Consider the following 18,713-nt stretch of genomic DNA (forward strand, 5'->3'; position numbering starts at 1 on the left):
GTAAGCCTTTCAAGAGACACGCTTTTAAAAGTTGAGAGGGTTGTTGCATGATCATCAGCGTTGGTAAACGGCGGGCTCGACCGAGCGATTGGAATGGTATTCTTGATCTCATCCCTAATGGATTCAATCTTTTGAGCAAAAAATTTCATGAACTCGTCAGCTGAGTGGAAGGAACTATCGGGGGTCGGCTGGCGCAGAGTCAGCTTTGCCACTGTATCAAATAGGTGTTTCGGATTGTTTTTATTGAGATTAATAACTTGCGAGAAATATCGAGTTTTTGCTAAGATAAGCGCATCTTTATATATCAGGCGGCTATCCTGCCATGCCTGATGGAAAACCCCAAGTTTGGTTAGACGGCATCTGCGCTCATGCTTTCTACATAATTGCTTAAGCGTACGCGTTTCATCTGTGAACCACGGAGTAGGCACTCTACGGCGAGTTTTCAGACGTAACGGCGCCACAGAGTCAATGGCATTTAACAATGTCGCGTTGAATTCATTTGCAAGATTATCAATAGAGCCGGCGTATGTGAGAAAATTAGTGGTTGCCGGCGACAGTATTTCAGATAGCGCAGTTGCAGTCATGGAGTTGAAATGACGGCTCCTATAATGCTGATTGCTCTCCTGTCTTTGACAAGGAACTAGAATTTCAAACTTTATTAAGTAATGATCAGACAAAACAGTAGTGTATGGCAGTACTGCTATATTTGAGGTTGCAAGTCCTCGGGATAATACCAGATCTATGGTATTTCCATTCTTATGCGTTGCTGCCTGTACAGCTTGCGTAAAACCAAAGGTATCAGTTAAAGTCTGAAACGCCGAAGTAAGTGGCTCTGACGGTAAATTCATGTGGATGTTGAAATCGCCCATGATAATTATATTATCCGCATTGGTTACTAGATCAGCCACAAATTCTGAAAATTCATCCAGGAAGCCAGAGTAAGCCCCGGGTGGACGGTAAATAACAACAAGATAAAATGACGGTAAAGCGGTGGATCGGACAATGAGAACCTCAAATGTTTTAAATACGTTGATCGAACGAGGCCTAAAACTAAGCTCGGAATACGTGAAAGGGGAGTCGACAACTAGTACGCGGCTCCTGGGCTGGTGCTATGGCTAGTTGTTAGTCACCTAAATGTTGAACAGAGGGTGTGTTTCTACCGAAGTCAAATTCCTTGTTTGGCACGCTCAAACATGGCGAATAAAAAACTCTTGAATCTTGAATCTTGAATCTTGAATCTAGTGTCCAAAAAGACGAGGAAATTGGCTCCCCTTTAGGCTTCAAGTCATTCTTTGGAAGCACTTTGGCTTCCAAAGAAAAGATGACTCAACGAGTCAACGGACAAAACACGTGCAGTTTGTAAATCCTGCCATGCGGTGATCAAATATTCAGGGACCACAAATCTCGATGCACATTTAAAGAAAAAACACAACATCAAAGTTCAGTGTTAAAATAAGCACTTTATTTTGAAATCCAGTTCATTGTTGCTTGCTTCCTCTTTCCGGGAGCAGTGGGCGCCTCGTCGTGTTGTGTTGTGAGCAGAGCAGGCACGTGAAAGGGGAGTCGACAACTAGTCCGCAGCTCCTGGGCTGGTGCTATGGCTAGTGTCCAAAAAGACGAGGAAATTGGCTCCCCTTTAGGCTTCAAGTCATTCTTTGGAAGCACTTTGGTTTCCAAAGAAAAGATGACTCAACGAGTCAACGGACAAAACACGTGCAGTTTGTAAATCCTGCCATGCGGTGATCAAATATTCAGGGACCACAAATCTCGATGCACATTTAAAGAAAAAACACAACATCAGAGTTTAGTGTTAAAATAAGCACTTTATTTTGAAATCCAGTTCATTGTTGCTTGCTTCCTCTTTCCGGGAGCAGTGCGCGCCTCGTCGTGTCGTGTTGTGTTGTGAGCAGAGCAGGCACGTGAAAGGGGAGTCGACAACTAGTACGCGGCTCCTGGGCTGGTGCTATGGCTAGTGTCCAAAAAGACGAGGAAATTGGCTCCCCTTTAGGCTTCAGTCATTCTTTAGAAGCACTTTGGATTCCAAAGAAAAGATGACTCAACGAGTCAACGGACAAAACACGTGCAGTTTGTAAATCCTGCCATGCGGTGATCAAATATTCAGGGACCACAAATCTCGATGCACATTTAAAGAAAAAACACAACATCAAAGTTCAGTGTTAAAATAAGCACTTTATTTTGAAATGCAGTTCATTGTTGCTTGCTTCCTCTTTCCGGGAGCAGTGCGCGCCTCGTCGTGTTGTGTTGTGAGCAGAGCAGGCACGTCAAGTCAAGTTTATTTGTATAGCCCTAAATCACAAGCAGTCTCAAAGGGCTTCACATAGACAGAAATTGACAATTATTCTCAAAGCATCCCCTGATCTTAAGCTCCCAAAAGGGCAAGGAAAAACTTAAAAACCCCTACCAGGGGAAAATGAGAAACCTTGAGAAGGGACCACAGATGGAAGGATCCCCCTTTCAGGATCACCAGGTTGAAATGGATGCAGAGAGGGCACAAATGATACAACATGGAAATCAATTAAATAAAAAGTGGATGTCCATGTCATAGCAGAGGGCTGCCAAAGGAGCCCTCAATTGTCCTGGCAGTGTCTTCGAGGAGGTTGAGCTGCAGTTCCCCCATCCTGAATTGGCCCACGAGAATCCAGATAGCCGCTGTCAGCATGTATGCCACCTAACCACCTCCCCGGCCGGGGAGGGGGGAGGGAGGGGGTGGAGAGGGAGAGAAAACAAACTCCAGCCGAATCGGCCACTACAGGTTAGTTAAAGGCCATGTCATAGAAATGTGTCTTTAAACATGTCTTAAATGTTTCTACTGAGGTAGCAGGCCTAATATCCATTGGTAGGGCATTCCAAAGCTCTGGAGCCCGAATAGAAAATGCTCTAGAGCCTGCAGACATTTTCTTAGCCCTCGGTGTCGCTAAAAGGGTAGCGTTTTGCGAACGAAGGTTACGAGACGGAACATAAGGAACAACTAGGTCGACGAGATATGAAGGCGCTAAGCCATGCAGCGATTTATAGGTTAGTAGAAGAACCTTGAAGTCACATCTTAAATGGACCGGGAGCCAATGTAAGTTGGCTAGTATTGGGGTAATGTGATCAAATTTTCTTGTCCGAGAAAGCAGCCTTGCAGCAGCATTTTGTACTAACTGTAGACTTTTGATGCGGGACTTAGGAAGACCCGAAAATAGTACATTACAGTAGTCCAGGCGCGACGTGACGAACGCATGTATAATAGTTTCCGCATCACCAGTCGAGAGGATCGGACGAATCTTTGCAATATTACGAAGGTGAAAAAACGCAATTCTGGTTATATTCTTAATGTGCTTTTGAAAGGAGAGAGTTTGGTCAAATATTACCCCGAGATTAGTTACAGTATCGCTTTGAGTGATAGTACGGTTATCTATAGTTATAGCGGTTTCCTTGAATAAGTGTTGATAACGAGTTGGACCAATTATCAACATGTCAGTTTTATCTGGGTTAAGACGAAGGAAGTTGAGAGACATCCATTGCTTGATCTCCGCAAGGCACTTCTCAAGATTACAACAATCCCGCGGATCTGTCATCGATAACGGCATATATAATTGGGTGTCATCCGCATAGCATTGAAAACTAATATTATATTTACGTATTATGTCCCCAAGCGAAATCATATAAATATTAAAAAGAATTGGTCCGAGAACCGATCCCTGTGGGACACCACATGTAACATTATAGAGCTCCGAGGACGCAGTACCATGGACCACTCGGTGCGTCCTGTTTGATAGATAGGAATGGAACCAGCCTAGTGCTGACCCTGAAATACCAACACAACTTTTAAGACGCCCTAATAAAATATCGAAGTCTACAGTGTCGAAGGCAGCACTAAGATCGAGTAGTAACAGTACAGACGAAATGTTTGAATCCATAGCTATGAGGAGATCGTTAGTCACTTTAGCAAGTGCTGTCTCAGCGGAATGATTAGCTCTAAAACCAGACTGAAAAGTGTCATATCGATTATTGGCGACCATGTAATCAATAAGATGCTGCGCTACTACTTTTTCAAGAAGTTTTGCTATGAATGGGAGGTTTGAAACTGGCCTATAATTACTGAGACAGTCCGGGTCAAGATTTGGTCGCTTAAGTAACGCTTTAATGATAGCGGTTTTAAAGGCTGTTGGCACTATCCCAGAGGAGACAGACAGATTGATTATATTTAAGACGGACGGTCCTAAAATTTGAAATAATTCTTTAAGTAGTTTGGCTGGAAGAGGGTCGAGTAAACATGTTGTTTGTTTAGCCGCACTAACCAATTGTGTAAGCCTTTCAAGAGACACGCTTTTAAAAGTTGAGAGGGTTGTTGCATGATCATCAGCGTTGGTAAACGGCGGGCTCGACCGAGCGATTGGAATGGTATTCTTGATCTCATCCCTAATGGATTCAATCTTTTGAGCAAAAGATTTCATGAACTCGTCAGCTGAGTGGAAGGAACTATCGGGGGTCGGCTGGCGCAGAGTCAGCTTTGCCACTGTATCAAATAGGTGTTTCGGATTGTTTTTATTGAGATTAATAACTTGCGAAAAATATCGAGTTTTTGCTAAGATAAGCGCATCTTTATATTTCAGGAGGCTATCCTGCCATGCCTGATGGAAAACCTCAAGTTTGGTTAGACGCCATCTGCGCTCATGCTTTCTACATAATTGCTTAAGCGTACGCGTTTCATCTGTGAACCACGGAGTAGGCACTCTACGGCGAGTTTTCAGACGTAACGGCGCCACAGAGTCAATGGCATTTAACAATGTCGCATTGAATTCATTTGTAAGATTATCAATAGAGCCGGCGTATGTGAGAAAATTAGTGGTTGCCGGCCACAGTATTTCAGATAGCGCAGTTGCAGTCATGGAGTTGAAATGACGGCTCCTATAATGCTGATTGCTCTCTTGTCTTTGACAAGGAACTAGAATTTCAAACTTTATTAAGTAATGATCAGACAAAACAGTAGTGTATGGCAGTACTGCTATATTTGAGGTTGCAAGTCCTCGGGATAATACCAGATCTATGGTATTTCCATTCTTATGCGTTGCTGCCTGTACAGCTTGCGTAAAACCAAAGGTATCAGTTAAAGTCTGAAACGCCGAAGTAAGTGGCTCTGACGGTAAATTCATGTGGATGTTGAAATCGCCCATGATAATTATATTATCCGCATTGGTTACTAGATCAGCCACAAATTCTGAAAATTCATCCAGGAAGCCAGAGTAAGCCCCGGGTGGACGGTAAATAACAACAAGATAAAATGACGGTAAAGCGGTGGATCGGACAATGAGAACCTCAAATGTTTTAAATACGTTGATCGAACGAGGCCTAAAACTAAGCTCGGAATACGTGAAAGGGGAGTCGACAACTAGTACGCGGCTCCTGGGCTGGTGCTATGGCTAGTGTCCAAAAAGACGAGGAAATTGGCTCCCTTTTAGGCTTCAAGTCATTCTTTGGAAGCACTTTGGCTTCTAAAGAAAAGATGACTCAACGAGTCAACGGACAAAACACGTGCAGTTTGTAAATCCTGCCATGCGGTGATCAAATATTCAGGGACCACAAATCTCGATGCACATTTAAAGAAAAAACACAACATCAAAGTTCAGTGTTAAAATAAGCACTTTATTTTGAAATCCAGTTCATTGTTGCTTGCTTCCTCTTTCCGGGAGCAGTGCGCGCCTCGTCGTGTTGTGTTGTGAGCAGAGCAGGCACGTGAAAGGGGAGTCGACAACTAGTACGCGGCTCCTGGGCTGGTGCTATGGCTAGTGTCCAAAAAGACGAGGAAATTGGCTCCCCTTTACGCTTCAAGTCATTCTTTGGAAGTACTTTGGCTTCCAAAGAAAAGATGACTCAACGAGTCAACGGACAAAACACGTGCAGTTTGTAAATCCTGCCATTCGGTGATCAAATATTCAGGGACCACAAATCTCGATGCACATTTAAAGAAAAAACACAACATCAAAGTTCAGTGTTAAAATAAGCACTTTATTTTGAAATCCAGTTCATTGTTGCTTGCTTCCTCTTTCCGGGAGCAGTGGGCGCCTCGTCATGTTGTGAGCAGAGCAGGCACGTGAAAGGGGAGTCGACAACTAGTCCGCAGCTCCTGGGCTGGTGCTATGGCTAGTGTCCAAAAAGACGAGGAAATTGGCTCCCCTTTAGGCTTCAAGTCATTCTTTGGAAGCACTTTGGCTTCCAAAGAAAAGATGACTCAACGAGTCAACGGACAAAACACGTGCAGTTTGTAAATCCTGCCATGCGGTGATCAAATATTCAGGGACCACAAATCTCGATGCACATTTAAAGAAAAAACACAACATCAAAGTTCAGTGTTAAAATAAGCACTTTATTTTTAAATCCAGTTCATTGTTGCTTGCTTCCTCTTTCCGGGAGCAGTGCGCGCCTCGTCGTGTTGTGTTGTGAGCAGAGCAGGCACGTGAAAGGGGAGTCGACAACTAGTACGCGGCTCCTGGGCTGGTGCTATGGCTAGTGTCCAAAAAGACGAGGAAATTGGCTCCCCTTTAGGCTTCAAGTCATTCTTTGGAAGCACTTTGGCTTCCAAAGAAAAGATGACTCAACGAGTCAACGGACAAAACACGTGCAGTTTGTAAATCCTGCCATTCGGTGATCAAATGTTCAGGGACCACAAATCTCGATGCACATTTAAAGAAAAAACACGACATCAAAGTTCAGTGTTAAAATAAGCACTTTGTATACTACAATACTCTTGTAATTTCCTAAATAAAGAGTTTGCAGTACCTTGTTGATTTTGCGTATGAATTGTTATAAATCAGGATATTGTTCTATATTTTTTATTTAAAAAAATATATGTATCGATCGTAGAGCACTATATCGTGATGTATCGTGAATGAATCACAGCAGGGTTTACGATATCGGCAAATATCGTATCGTGCTTCTTTGTATCGATATGATATCGTATCGTGACAAAACCCGCGATTTACCCCCCTAATATTTACTATGTCTTACAGGGATTCTGTCGAGTCGAATGCTGTCAAGAAATCAATTGATTGTTTCTCCAACAGTGTCAAGGAACAACTTCTTGAAAAGGTTAGTCTCCTTTGTTAAAAAAGAGGAGCTGTTGTTTATTGCCATCTCACAGTACACAATTATTGCAAAATTGAAAGCTTCTATTTTGGTCTTGCAATTTTCTTTCAGATGGCCTCAAATAGAGAGTTTAAGGCTCTGAAACGGGAAAATTCCAAGGTAACCAATCATAGATATATAACATAAGTCTCAAATTGAATTAGCATTTTCTTATAAACGATATGTACAACTTAAATCCTGTGAATAATAAAAATGTTTATGATCGCCCTATGTTCATATAGTACATTTGCTTCATTTTGTTGTTATTTTGACCCATGTGTGTGTCAGGTGAGCTCCATGATACGTACAAAGACACAGCAACTTTTGGATGCCAAGCATGAGCTAATAAGGTGAGGCATTTCTAAGAGAAAAACACCATCCCAAATACAGCAAATAATCAACTATAAATGTAATAAAGTTTTTTTTATTAATAATTAAGAAGATTAATGCAGCCATTTTCACTAATGTCAATAAATTGAGTTTGATATCACAGGAGCGCTTGTCTTTCTGACAGTTTTATACAGTACGGGTAGTAATTTCAATTGTTATATCCAATAGGGCGGATCGGCTCGTGGACCTGCTTCAAAAAGAGAAAAATGACCTCAAACTAAGACTAGAAGATCTGAGAAGAAGCCAGGCTTTCCTCAAAGATATTAGAGGACTCACCCAAGTATATCTGGACTACCGGACTGCACATCCAAAAGAGAAAGAGACAGTATGAACAGCTGCACTTGAAAACACGATAAGCACCCACATTGACACGTTATTCTCTATCTTCTTCCTTTTGCAGTATGGTACATCCAGTGTAGCAGCTCAACTACTGGAGACCTGACATTTTCAAGGAGCACAGGACCAGCCGAGACTGATCAATAACGATCAGGAGAAAGAACTGAAGGGAGATGGCAAATAATGTGCTGGGCAGTGGAGTCGTAGACCAATACACAACTCGTGTAGGATTCACAGATTATTCCTGGTTAAGTAATGATAAATGCAATATTTTTCAAATATCAAGACGAAATGTGTCTTTTCAAACTATAGAATGGTAGCATAAGGTTTATTTATTGCATAGAAATCTAATATTAAATGTAAATGAGCCAATTTTTTGTTCCAGCAACAGTCGTGGCTGTGGGCGGTTTTTTTGCCTTCATAAAGGAAATAAAAACTTCAAAAACGTCTCACCCTGACTTCTACCGACTGCGCGATTTGATTAGTTCCTGTTCGTCCAATTGCGTGTCTCTTCAGTCAAACTGTTGTCCAATCAGGTGTCAAGTTGAGTCAATGCGTTGAGACTTGCGTATAAATTGCATCGGCGTCTAATTGGCTGAGCGTTTCAGGTTGTTCTCGACTTTCCAGCAGGTAGTGCTTGAGTTGTGTCACGTAAGTACGTACTATTTTAGTTTTTGTCCAAATCATTGATCAAGATTCTAATGTCTTTAGGTTGAGTTAAAATGTGTTGTGAATTTTATTTAGTTGCCAACTATTTTAATATTTTAATTACAGGTAAAGCGTTTGCATAAGTGAAAGTAACTTTTTGTCTGAATAATATAAACTTGATAAGTGTATATTTAAAATGCCTCCCACCTCTAATTCAACTGTATAGGAATGTAGTCATGTTTGTGACATGTTTATTCCCATTTCTCACATGATTAAGCAGCTTTTTGTGTAATCAATTGCCCCGACACAATGTCACCAAAAAAACAGCTATTTTATCCACATTTAATTGTTTTATGAGTTGAACATTCATGAAAGTTGTTTTGAACAATTCCACTAATTTTACAATTTTATCATGGATTGTGTGTTCACATTTCAGCTGACTCTTATTTCAGTAATAAGAAACCATGGCAGCAACTAAAGATGCTGGTTCTCTGGAGAAGTCTGAGGACACTGTGGACGCCTGCAAACTACCCAATTTTTTGAAATATACTTCAAAAAGGTACCTATGGCACACTGATTCGCTGCCTACTAGGGGTGTAACGATTCATCGATACACATCGATGAATCGATATAAGTAGGGGTGTAAATCACGGGTTTTGTCACGATACGATATCATATCGATACAAAGAACTACGATATTTGTCAATATCTTAAACCCTGCTGTGATTCATTCACGATACAGTGCTCTACGATCTATATATATATATATATATATATATATATATATATATATATATATATATATATATATATATATATATATATATATATATATATATATATATATATTAAATAAAAAATATAGAACAATCTCCTGATTTATAACAATTCATACGCAAAATCAACAAGGTACTGCAATCACAAGAGTATTGTAGTATACAAAGTGCTTATTTTAACACTAAACTTTTTTCTTTAAATGTGCGGCGAGATTTGTGCTCCCTGAATATTTGATCACCGCATGGCAGGATTTACAAACTGCACGTGTCTTGTCCGTTGAGTCATCTTTTCTTTGGAATCCAAAGTGCTTCCAAAGAATGACTTGAAGCCTAAAGGGGAGCCAATTTCCTCGTCTTTTTGGACACTAGCCATAGCACCAGCACAGGAGCCGCGTACTAGTTGTCGACTCCCCTTTCACGTGCCTGCTCTGCTCTGAATTGTTATAAATCAGGATATTGTTCTATATTTTTTATTTAAAAAAAAAAAAAAAAAAATCGATCGTAGAGCACTATATCGTGATGTTCCGTGGATGAATCACAGCAGGGTTTAAGATATCGGCAAATATCGTATCGTGCTTCTTTGTATCGATATGATATCGTGACAAAACCCGCGATTTACACCCCTACTGCCTACAAATAACCAGGTCATAGAACACCAGATGTAAAGCTAAACTACAGTGAAAGTTTAGACCTTTTATAGGGTCTAAATATTTTACAGTGCAGGTAAATAAATCAAGCAATTCAATAATATTTGGAGGTCACCCTTTTTTAATTCAATGGGGTGATTCATTCCAATTTTTAAAAACTATTAAATTAAAACATTAATTATTTACATTTATCACGTGTTGCTGCGCTTGTGTAATTATGTGTATTAAAAAGCTGTCAAACGCTCAACATAATTGTGTGCCAATGGTTGAGGTTTTTTTCCATTAATGGGAAAACCAGCTGCCATACTGAGTAACCTGCCTGACAAAATCTTTCAATGGGTTCATTGAGCTGCCAAATCATGTTAAAGGGAACATTTGAGTTTTAAGCTGTTTAGCAGGTTTCCCAACCTCATATTTATCTCAAATGTTGTTCATGATTCCAACTGTGGATCTTTTTCAGGACGAATCCATCGGATGGCAGTAATAAAGCTGAGGAAACAGACTCTGTTCCCATCAGCAAAGCGTCAGCCCACAACCCATATCAGTACAGGATGGACTACCCAAACATGGGAATCTGCCTGATTATCAACAATAAGAACTTCTACAAAAGCACAAGTAAATACGCCCATTAAAGCAGTCTGGTACGCGGCTGTCTAATTCAGTTCATACCCAGTTTGACGAATGCTTTGTGAATCATGGTTCAACATTTTTTACGCCCCCTCCAAGCTGTCAGTCAGGCCTGTTTTCCACTATAGGCGTGAAGCGGTGAAAAGGAAATTGTTACATACACTGTGCCTACAGTATGTCTGCTTAGTTACTCATGCGGGCCAAACCTAATTAGGAAAAAATATGTTTGGATCTCCAAATTCTCACCAAAATATTTCTCTTTATTCCCTGTTGTAAGTAAGTCCTGCAGTTTTTCAATGGACTTTATTTCTACTTGTGTTGCTTCTTCCCAGGGAGGAGCACTCGTGACGGGACCGACGTCGACGCCGCTTTTGCCGAGAAGACTTTTGAGGAACTGGGTTACACCATTAAAGTGGCCACTGATCAGACTGCAAAGCAGATGATGAGTCTCATGTTAAGAGGTAATTGATTTTATTCTTTGTTATTGCGTTGATATTATTATCAGTGTAACTCTAACGTGCGTTTGGAATATTGATTTCGTACGAACAGACAATTGCGGTTTAAAAAATAAATACTAGGTAGGAATTAATGCTGGTTAGTTAATGTCACTCTGTGTTGTTTCTTTGTGTCTGTTTCTGCAGTATCCCAAGAGGACCACAGCTGCAATGCATCGTTTGTGTGTGTCTTGCTAAGTCATGGTGACGAGGGTGTGATTTCTGGAACTGATCGAGATGTAATGCTTGAAAATTTGGCAGAACCTTTCAAAGGACATCGTTGCAAGACTCTGGTGGGAAAACCAAAGCTCTTCTTTATACAGGTTAGTAAACACTCTGGGCCTTATAGCCATTCTAGACTCAACTGCTAACCATTTTAGTTTTAATGTTTTCTATGGGATCATGTCATTTTGGACAAGGGAGACGTTTCCTGTAATTTTCCACAGAGCTGGTTGATCAACATGTGGAGTGGGAGGGGGGCACGGTGCTCAGGCGGCACTTCCAACAGGGAGGCTAACCATTCTCAAAGATTTAATACACATTGATCACTTTGATGGCTGCTACATGTTATTATGATTCTCCTAAGCAACATATGCTCGAGTAGAGGTGTGAAAACATGGATGAGAAAATGAGCACAGGGGAACATCAAACGCAGGCCGGTAAGGGAGGAACATGCCGCTGCTTCTGATATTAATTTCAGAAAGACGTGTACAATGGCTTGCTTCTCTCAAGTGGAGAAAATCAAAGCGGTAATTCTGATTTTATGAAGCGTGCATCCCCTCTACTGACCATAGAGAAGAATTACATTTTCAATTTGTCTTTTGGGCAGAGAAATTTTAAATTTAAAAAAGGGTTCTATCAAGATTTAAAAAAAAAAAAAAAAAAATTGATAGCACTAGATTTTGTTACTCACCACTTGATTTGTAAGATAGCCACTCTAATGGGTTGGAGACGTGACTAAAGTGACAAAGTTGCTTAATTGGTAGCAGTCAGTAGAATAAAAGCTGTAGATCATACAATGTATGCCCCAACCCCACCAGTGTAATTCTGAAAGCGTATCCCTAAACTCATTAAGGACCATTTTATTTTATTTGAAGTGAGTAATTTTGAAAGAACAAACATCTTTCAGGCATGCCGTGGCAAGAAAACGGATTCGGGGACGGGCCTCCAAGCCGACAGTGTTGAGGAGCAAAGATCGGGGAAGATTCCTGTGGAGGCTGACTTCTTGTATGCCTATTCCACAGCTCCAGGTAACCAGCAATTAGACTTTCCATCGGAATTTTCTGACTCGGCTGTGAAAACACATCACGCATCAATTAAATACTAAAGTACTAAAAATACTACTGACAATGACCCGACAGGCTATTTCGCTTGGAGGAACCAGCAAAACGGTTCCTGGTTCATGCAGGCATTGTGCGAGATGTTGCAGCGATTCAAAGGCGAGTTGGAACTGATGCACATCATGACTCGGGTCAACTACAAGGTGGCAACGCACTTCGAATCCAACTCCGATCATCTGGGCTTCACTGGCAAGAAGCAGATTCCCTGCATTGTCTCCATGTTAACCAAAGACGTTTACTTCCCTAAATAAACCGATCGTGACAGTGTAGCACAATCAACGTGCTTCTACATTTTAAACTATTCGGTTGTAGTAATGTTTTTACTTACATTTCCATTTTACTTGCTTTTTGGTGTTTTGAACATTTCACAACACCGTTTTAAAGATTTAGGAGTACTGACAGTACATTAAGTCATGGGGGTGGGGACAATGTCTAATTTGTTAAAAAATATAAAATTAAACACTTTTTTAACTTCTGGGTGTATCTAAGAAGAGACTTTGCCGTTTGCACACTAAAGTGTTGCATTGTTAACGAACACCATTGTGGTGTTAGGTGTTTGTACTGCTGTTTTATTCTGAAGGGCCAAACAGGAAGTTGGGGATGGGGGTGTTCTAGGGATCGGGAATGGCTGTGAGTTGAGAAGAATATGAGACGCAAATAAAGACCGTCTAGTTGCTCTACAAAGTGTTGTTTGAATCCTTACGCCCGCAACGCGACATGGTGTCAGAAGTGGATCAACTGTAAGAACTTACTCGCCGGGGATTGAGAGTAGGTCGTGCTGGAAGAAAAAGTAGCCCTCGCCACACACAGAAAGATGTCGGAGGATAACGCAGGAGTTAACGTGGGGACTCCACCGCACCAGCAACAGGCTAATCCGCCCCCGAATGCCACATTCACCATTCAGCCTCCTGAAGCATTTGATTTTTCAAGGCCATAGCAATGGGAGAAGTGGATACGGAGGTTTGAAAGATTCCGACTTGCTAGCAACCTGCACCTTAGTTCGGAAGCTAATCAAGTGAACACGCTCATCTACTGCATGGGGGATGAAGCAGACGACATACTTCGAGGTCAAGCTTTATCGGACGCGCAGAGGCATCAGTACCAAGCAGTAAGAGACACTTTAGACATATATTTTGTGCCCAGAAAAAACATAATTTACGAGAGGTCTAGATTTAACCAAAGAGTACAGCAAGTTACTGAGACTGTAGACTCATTTGTCACTGCCCTGTACGCGTTGGCCGAAAACTGTAACTACGGAGCCTTGCACGATGAGTTAATAAGAGATCGTCTCGTCGTGGGACTGAGAGACACCAGTTTAGCTGAGAGACTCCAAATGGACAAAGATTTGACGCTGGAAAAAGCCGTGAACCAAGCTCGGCAGTCAGAAGTCATTAAAAGGCAGCAAACCGATATAAGAGGGGGAAGGAAAGCGGACCTAGATGCAGTGTCAGTGAAATACAAGAGAGAAAAGCATTCTACACAAAATGGCTAAATCACCAAATGAGGGTCAGTGCTACAGATGTGGTAGAAGCCCAGCACATGGCAAAGGACAGTGCCCAGCGAAAGATGTAACCTGTCATACATGCAGTAAAAGAGGACATTACAGTAAAGTATGCAAATCTGTTAAAAATATACATATGATTGAAACAGAGAAATGTAATGAGACACCTATATTCCTTGGTTCAGTACATGCAGGTTCAGATCCTTGGTATGCAGACATAACCATCAGAAACCACAAAGTCAGATTTAAAATAGACACTGGAGCTGATGTTTCTGTTATCCCAGCCCAGATGTACTTTTGTATAAACCAAAATGAAACAGAGCTTTGTAAACCAGATAGACCGTTGATTGGACCAGGTGGCACTCCACTCAATGTTTTAGGTATGTGCAAAGAAACACTGTGTAAAGGTGAACAAAAGATTCAGGAAAATGTGTATGTTATCAGAGACTTACACATGGCACTGTTAAGTAGGCCAGCAAGTGTCAAACTAAACCTTGTGTCTAGAGCAGATAGCATAGACATTAAAATGTTGAGTGAGAACTACCCTAAGTTATGTCAAGGGTTGGGTTTAATGCAGCAACCTTATACTATAAAGTTGAAACCTGATGCTGTGCCTTTTTCCCTTTCCACACCAAGACGCGTTCCCATTCCTTTGTTGGGAAAAGTTAAAGAGGAACTGGAAAGAATGGAGTCAATAGGGGTGATCAGCAGAGTTGAAGAGCCAACTGAATGGTGCTCAGGTATGGTCCCAGTGCCTACTAAGAGTGACTCAGTGCGCATATGTGTCGATCTCACCCACCTCAACAAAGCAGTGTGCAGAGAAAAGTACATCCTGCCTTCAATTGAACAGACACTTGGATCCCTGACTGGAGCAAAAGTCTTCAGCAAGCTAGATGCAAACAGAGGCTTCTGGCAGGTTCCATTGGCACCAGAGTCAGCACACTACACAACATTCATTACCCCATTCGGACGCTTCCATTTTAACAGACTTCCGTTTGGAATTGCCTCAGCCCCGGAGCATTTTCAGCGGAGATTGTCAATGATTCTCAATGGGCTGCCTGGCGTGGTTTGTCACATGGATGACATCCTCATCTGGGGGAAGGACCAACCGGAACACAACGCCAGACTTCACACAGTGCTAAACAAACTTCAAGCGGCCGGTGTCACGCTAAACATGGACAAGTGTGAACTGAGCATGCAACAGGTGAAGTTCCTGGGACACATTTTGTGCGCTGAGGGGGTCAGACCAGACCCGGACAAAATAAGAGCTGTGAAAGCAATGAAGGAGCCGTCAAATGTCAGTGAAGTGCGCAGCTTTCTTGGAATGGTTAACCAGTTGGGAAAATTTATCTCTGGTCTGGCTGAAAAAGACAAGCCCCTGAGAGACCTGCTGTCAAAGAAAAACCAGTGGGTTTGGAGCTATGCGCAGCAGAACGCTTTTGATCAGTTGAAAAACGAGCTGGCATCCACTCCCGTTCTCACACTCTATGACCCGAACAAAGACTTGAAATTGTCAGCAGATGCCTCATCTTATGGACTTGGAGCAGTCCTATTCCAAAAGGAGAGTGAGGAGTGGAGACCAGTAGCATATGCTTCACGTTCCTTAACAGAGACGGAGCAGAGATATGCACAGGTGGAAAAAGAAGCGCTTGGATTAACGTGGGGATGCGAAAGATTCAGAGACTTTCTCATCGGGAGACATTTTTCCCTAGAGACTGACCACAAGCCACTTGTCAGCCTGTTGGGACAACAAGCACTAACAAACTTCCACCCAGGATTCAACGGTTCAGACTACGGCTCATGAGGTACAGTTACTCTATCTCACACACCCCAGGAAAAGTACTTCTCACTGCGGATACACTGTCACGCGCACCTGTCAATCAAGAGACAGACTCTAAAGCTACGGAGGAACTACTAAATGATACAAACATCTATGTGAACGAAATAGTCAAAAACCTACCTGCTAGCTCGACATATATCACACAATTAAAAGAAGAGCAAAAAAAATGACAGTGTATGTTCGGAACTCATGTCATTTTGCCAGAGAGGCTGGCCAGACTACAGCCGTCTCATAGGTCCAATCAAAGGATATTGGCCACACAGAGACACATTAACAGTCCATGACGAACTGTTACTGAAAGGCACCAGACTTGTTATTCCTACCACTATGCGCAACAAAGTCCTTGTAGCTCTTCATGAGGGACATCAGGGCATGTCAAGGTGCAGACAGAGAGCGAAAGAGGCAGTGTGGTGGCCTGGTTTGAGTAGCCAAATAAATGAGCTTGTGAAAAACTGCACCACATGCATTAAAGAACGTGTCAATCCAGTGGAGCCTTTTATGCCCAGCGAGCTTCCAGAGAGACCATGGCAAAAAGTAGGTGCAGATCTTTTTACACTCAACAACAGCAACTACGTACTTCTGGTGGACTACTATTCCAGATTCGTGGAGATAGCTAAACTGACACCCACTAGATCAGAGGACGTTATAGTACACCTAAAGTCAATTTTTTCCAGACATGGTATTCCGGAATTCTTCTACAGTGACAACGGACCTCAGTTCTCTAGCCAACAGTTCAAAGATTTTGCTGCAGCCTACGGTTTCAGACATGTAACCAGCAGTCCAAGGTTTGCACAAAGCAATGGTGAAGCTGAGCGTCATGTCCAAACTGTAAAGGGACTACTCAAGAAGGCAAAAGACCCGTATCTTGCACTTTTAGCTTACAGAGCGACCCCTTTGGCTAATGGATATAGCCCAGCTCAACTTCTAATGGGAAGAAGACTTCACACTCCAGTGCCCCAGCTCCCTTCGTTACTTGTTCCCAGACTACCGAACAAGGGCTTTGTGGCGTCAAGGGAAGGGGAGATGAAGTTAAAGTACAGTGAGGGGTACAACAGGAGACATCGTGTGAGAGATCTTCCTCAACTGTCACCAGGACAACCTGTATGGATCACGGACACTAAGAGTGAAGGGACTGTCATTTCTTCTCACTCAGCACCCCGCTCTTACCTGGTTGAAAGTCCTTCCGGAGCCATCAGGAGGAATAGACATCATCTACTGCCAATGCCGGAATCTACACCAAAGATGGCAATCCCAAGTACTCCTATCAGTCCAACAGAGGATACCTTACCAACACCAAACATAAGTGAGTCCCCTGTCCAAACTCCAAAGGCAACAAGTCCTGTCAGAACAAGGTTTGGCCGTGTTGTCACAAGGCCACAAAAACTGGATTTATAAGCATGTATGTAAGAAAACAAAAAGGAAATGTTTAAGAGTGGTGTGATAAGAAGAGAAAAGTTTTTCCTTCATGCAGAATTAGTACGTCTTCATGTTTGCAAAGAAAGGGGGATGTGGTGTTAGGTGTTTGTACTGCTGTTTTATTCTGAAGGGCCAAACAGGAAGTTGGGGATGGGGGTGTTCTAGGGATGGGGAATGGCTGCGAGTTGAGAAGAATATGAGACGCAAATAAAGACCGTCTAGTTGCTCTACAAAGTGTTGTTTGAATCCTTACGCCCGAAACGCGACAACCATAACGTATTCTTTAATTTCATTTGTTTAGATTGGGAAACCTGCCAGTTGAAAATTTGATTTCCCAGACAAATTGGGCGGCATGTACTCCAAAAATAAAAACATGGAAAAATAATTGAGTACCGATTGATTGTTGATTATTTGTGATTTTATTAATTTTGTGTGCATGACTTGATTTCATTCATATACTGTCTGTTTAGCATGAAATATGGAAATTAAATGGGGGGGGGGGGGGGTTAACTTAAACTTCAGAAGCAACATTGGTTTGAATATACTGGTTGAATTAGCGCGCTGAATTTAACTGTCCAAAAATAGGATCTTAGTACAACTTTCGTTTCCTGCATACTGAAAGCAGAGCAAAGCTGCATAGCGCCAAGAGCGGCAGCAATGAAGGAAGTGAAAATGAAAATCCAGCACAAAGATTGTCTGTGCGCATCAGACGACGCATCTGGCAGAACATTTTGAGCTTTTATTTTGAATTCATAAAGCCGCTTGAGCAGCTTTATTTGAATGCCTCTCGATTCAATACGCATCACAGCGCTTTGTTTCACTACATGAAAATCGCATTGTGTGGCAAGTAGGGGTGTAACGATTCATCGATACACATCGTTTAATCGATATAATGCTCTACGATTTATTGGCATCGATGCTAAACGTAAACATCGATTTATATCGCCGTGTTTGACCTCGGACATTAGACGTAACTTTATTTTGAAATCCAGTTCATTGTTGCTCGCTTCCTTTTTCCGGGCGCAGTGCGCGCGGCGTTGTTGTGTTGTGAGCAGAGCAGGCACGTGAAAGGGGAGTCGACAACTAGTACGCGGCTCCTGGGCTGGTGCTATGGCTAGTGTCCAAAAAGACGAGGAAATTTGCTCCCCCTATATGCTTCAAGTCGTTCGTTTGGAAGCACTTTGGATTCCAAAGAAAAGATGGCTCAACGGACAAGACACGTGCAGTTTGTAAATCCTGCCATGCGGTGATCAAATATTCAAGGACCACAAATCTCGCCGCACATTTAAAGAAGAAACACGACATCAAAGTTCAGTGTTAAAATAAGCACTTTGTAGACTACGATACTCTTGTAATTTCCTAAATAAAGAGTTTGCAGTACCTTGTTGATTTTGCGTATGAATTGTTATAAATCAGGAGATTGTTCTATATTTTTTATTTTAAAATATATATAGATATATGTATCGATTGTAGAGCACTGTATCGTGAATGAATCGCAGCAGGCTTTAAGATATCGGCAAATATCGTATCGTAGTTCTTTGTGTCGATATGATATCGTATCGTGACAAAA

General features: G+C 41.9%; 3 protein-coding genes across 4 annotated transcripts in view; all 3 read left to right on the plus strand.

The window, feature by feature from the left end:
• The window catches only part of slit3 (slit homolog 3 (Drosophila)), a 186,571-nt gene extending 178,259 nt beyond the window's left edge, over positions 1-8,312 (plus strand). Inside the window, exons 39-43 of the mRNA XM_061276686.1 lie at positions 7,014-7,092; positions 7,201-7,248; positions 7,417-7,478; positions 7,687-7,843; positions 7,919-8,312. Coding sequence (XP_061132670.1) covers positions 7,014-7,092; positions 7,201-7,248; positions 7,417-7,478; positions 7,687-7,843; positions 7,919-7,960 — 388 coding nt within the window. The 3' untranslated portion in view covers positions 7,961-8,312. The remainder of the gene's footprint in view (positions 1-7,013; positions 7,093-7,200; positions 7,249-7,416; positions 7,479-7,686; positions 7,844-7,918) is intronic.
• Positions 1-18,713, plus strand: part of LOC133152808 (uncharacterized) — a 29,702-nt gene that overhangs the window by 10,266 nt on the left and 723 nt on the right. The window lies entirely within an intron of this gene.
• LOC133152791 (caspase-3-like) lies at positions 8,397-17,528 on the plus strand. Of its 2 annotated transcripts, none has more exons than XM_061276696.1 (7): positions 8,397-8,505; positions 8,939-9,061; positions 10,386-10,540; positions 10,885-11,013; positions 11,194-11,369; positions 12,176-12,296; positions 12,408-17,528. In XM_061276696.1, the coding sequence occupies exons 2-7, from the start codon at positions 8,967-8,969 to the stop codon at positions 12,635-12,637; spliced, it is 906 nt and encodes a 301-aa protein (XP_061132680.1). In that variant the 5' UTR covers positions 8,397-8,505; positions 8,939-8,966; the 3' UTR covers positions 12,638-17,528. The 2 variants fall into 2 exon arrangements, with proteins under 2 accessions (XP_061132680.1, XP_061132688.1); XM_061276704.1 differs by having other exon boundaries at positions 8,456-8,505; positions 8,955-9,061.

Source organism: Syngnathus typhle, linkage group LG1, assembly GCF_033458585.1.
Source record: "Syngnathus typhle isolate RoL2023-S1 ecotype Sweden linkage group LG1, RoL_Styp_1.0, whole genome shotgun sequence".
Classification (NCBI taxonomy): domain Eukaryota; kingdom Metazoa; phylum Chordata; class Actinopteri; order Syngnathiformes; family Syngnathidae; genus Syngnathus; species Syngnathus typhle.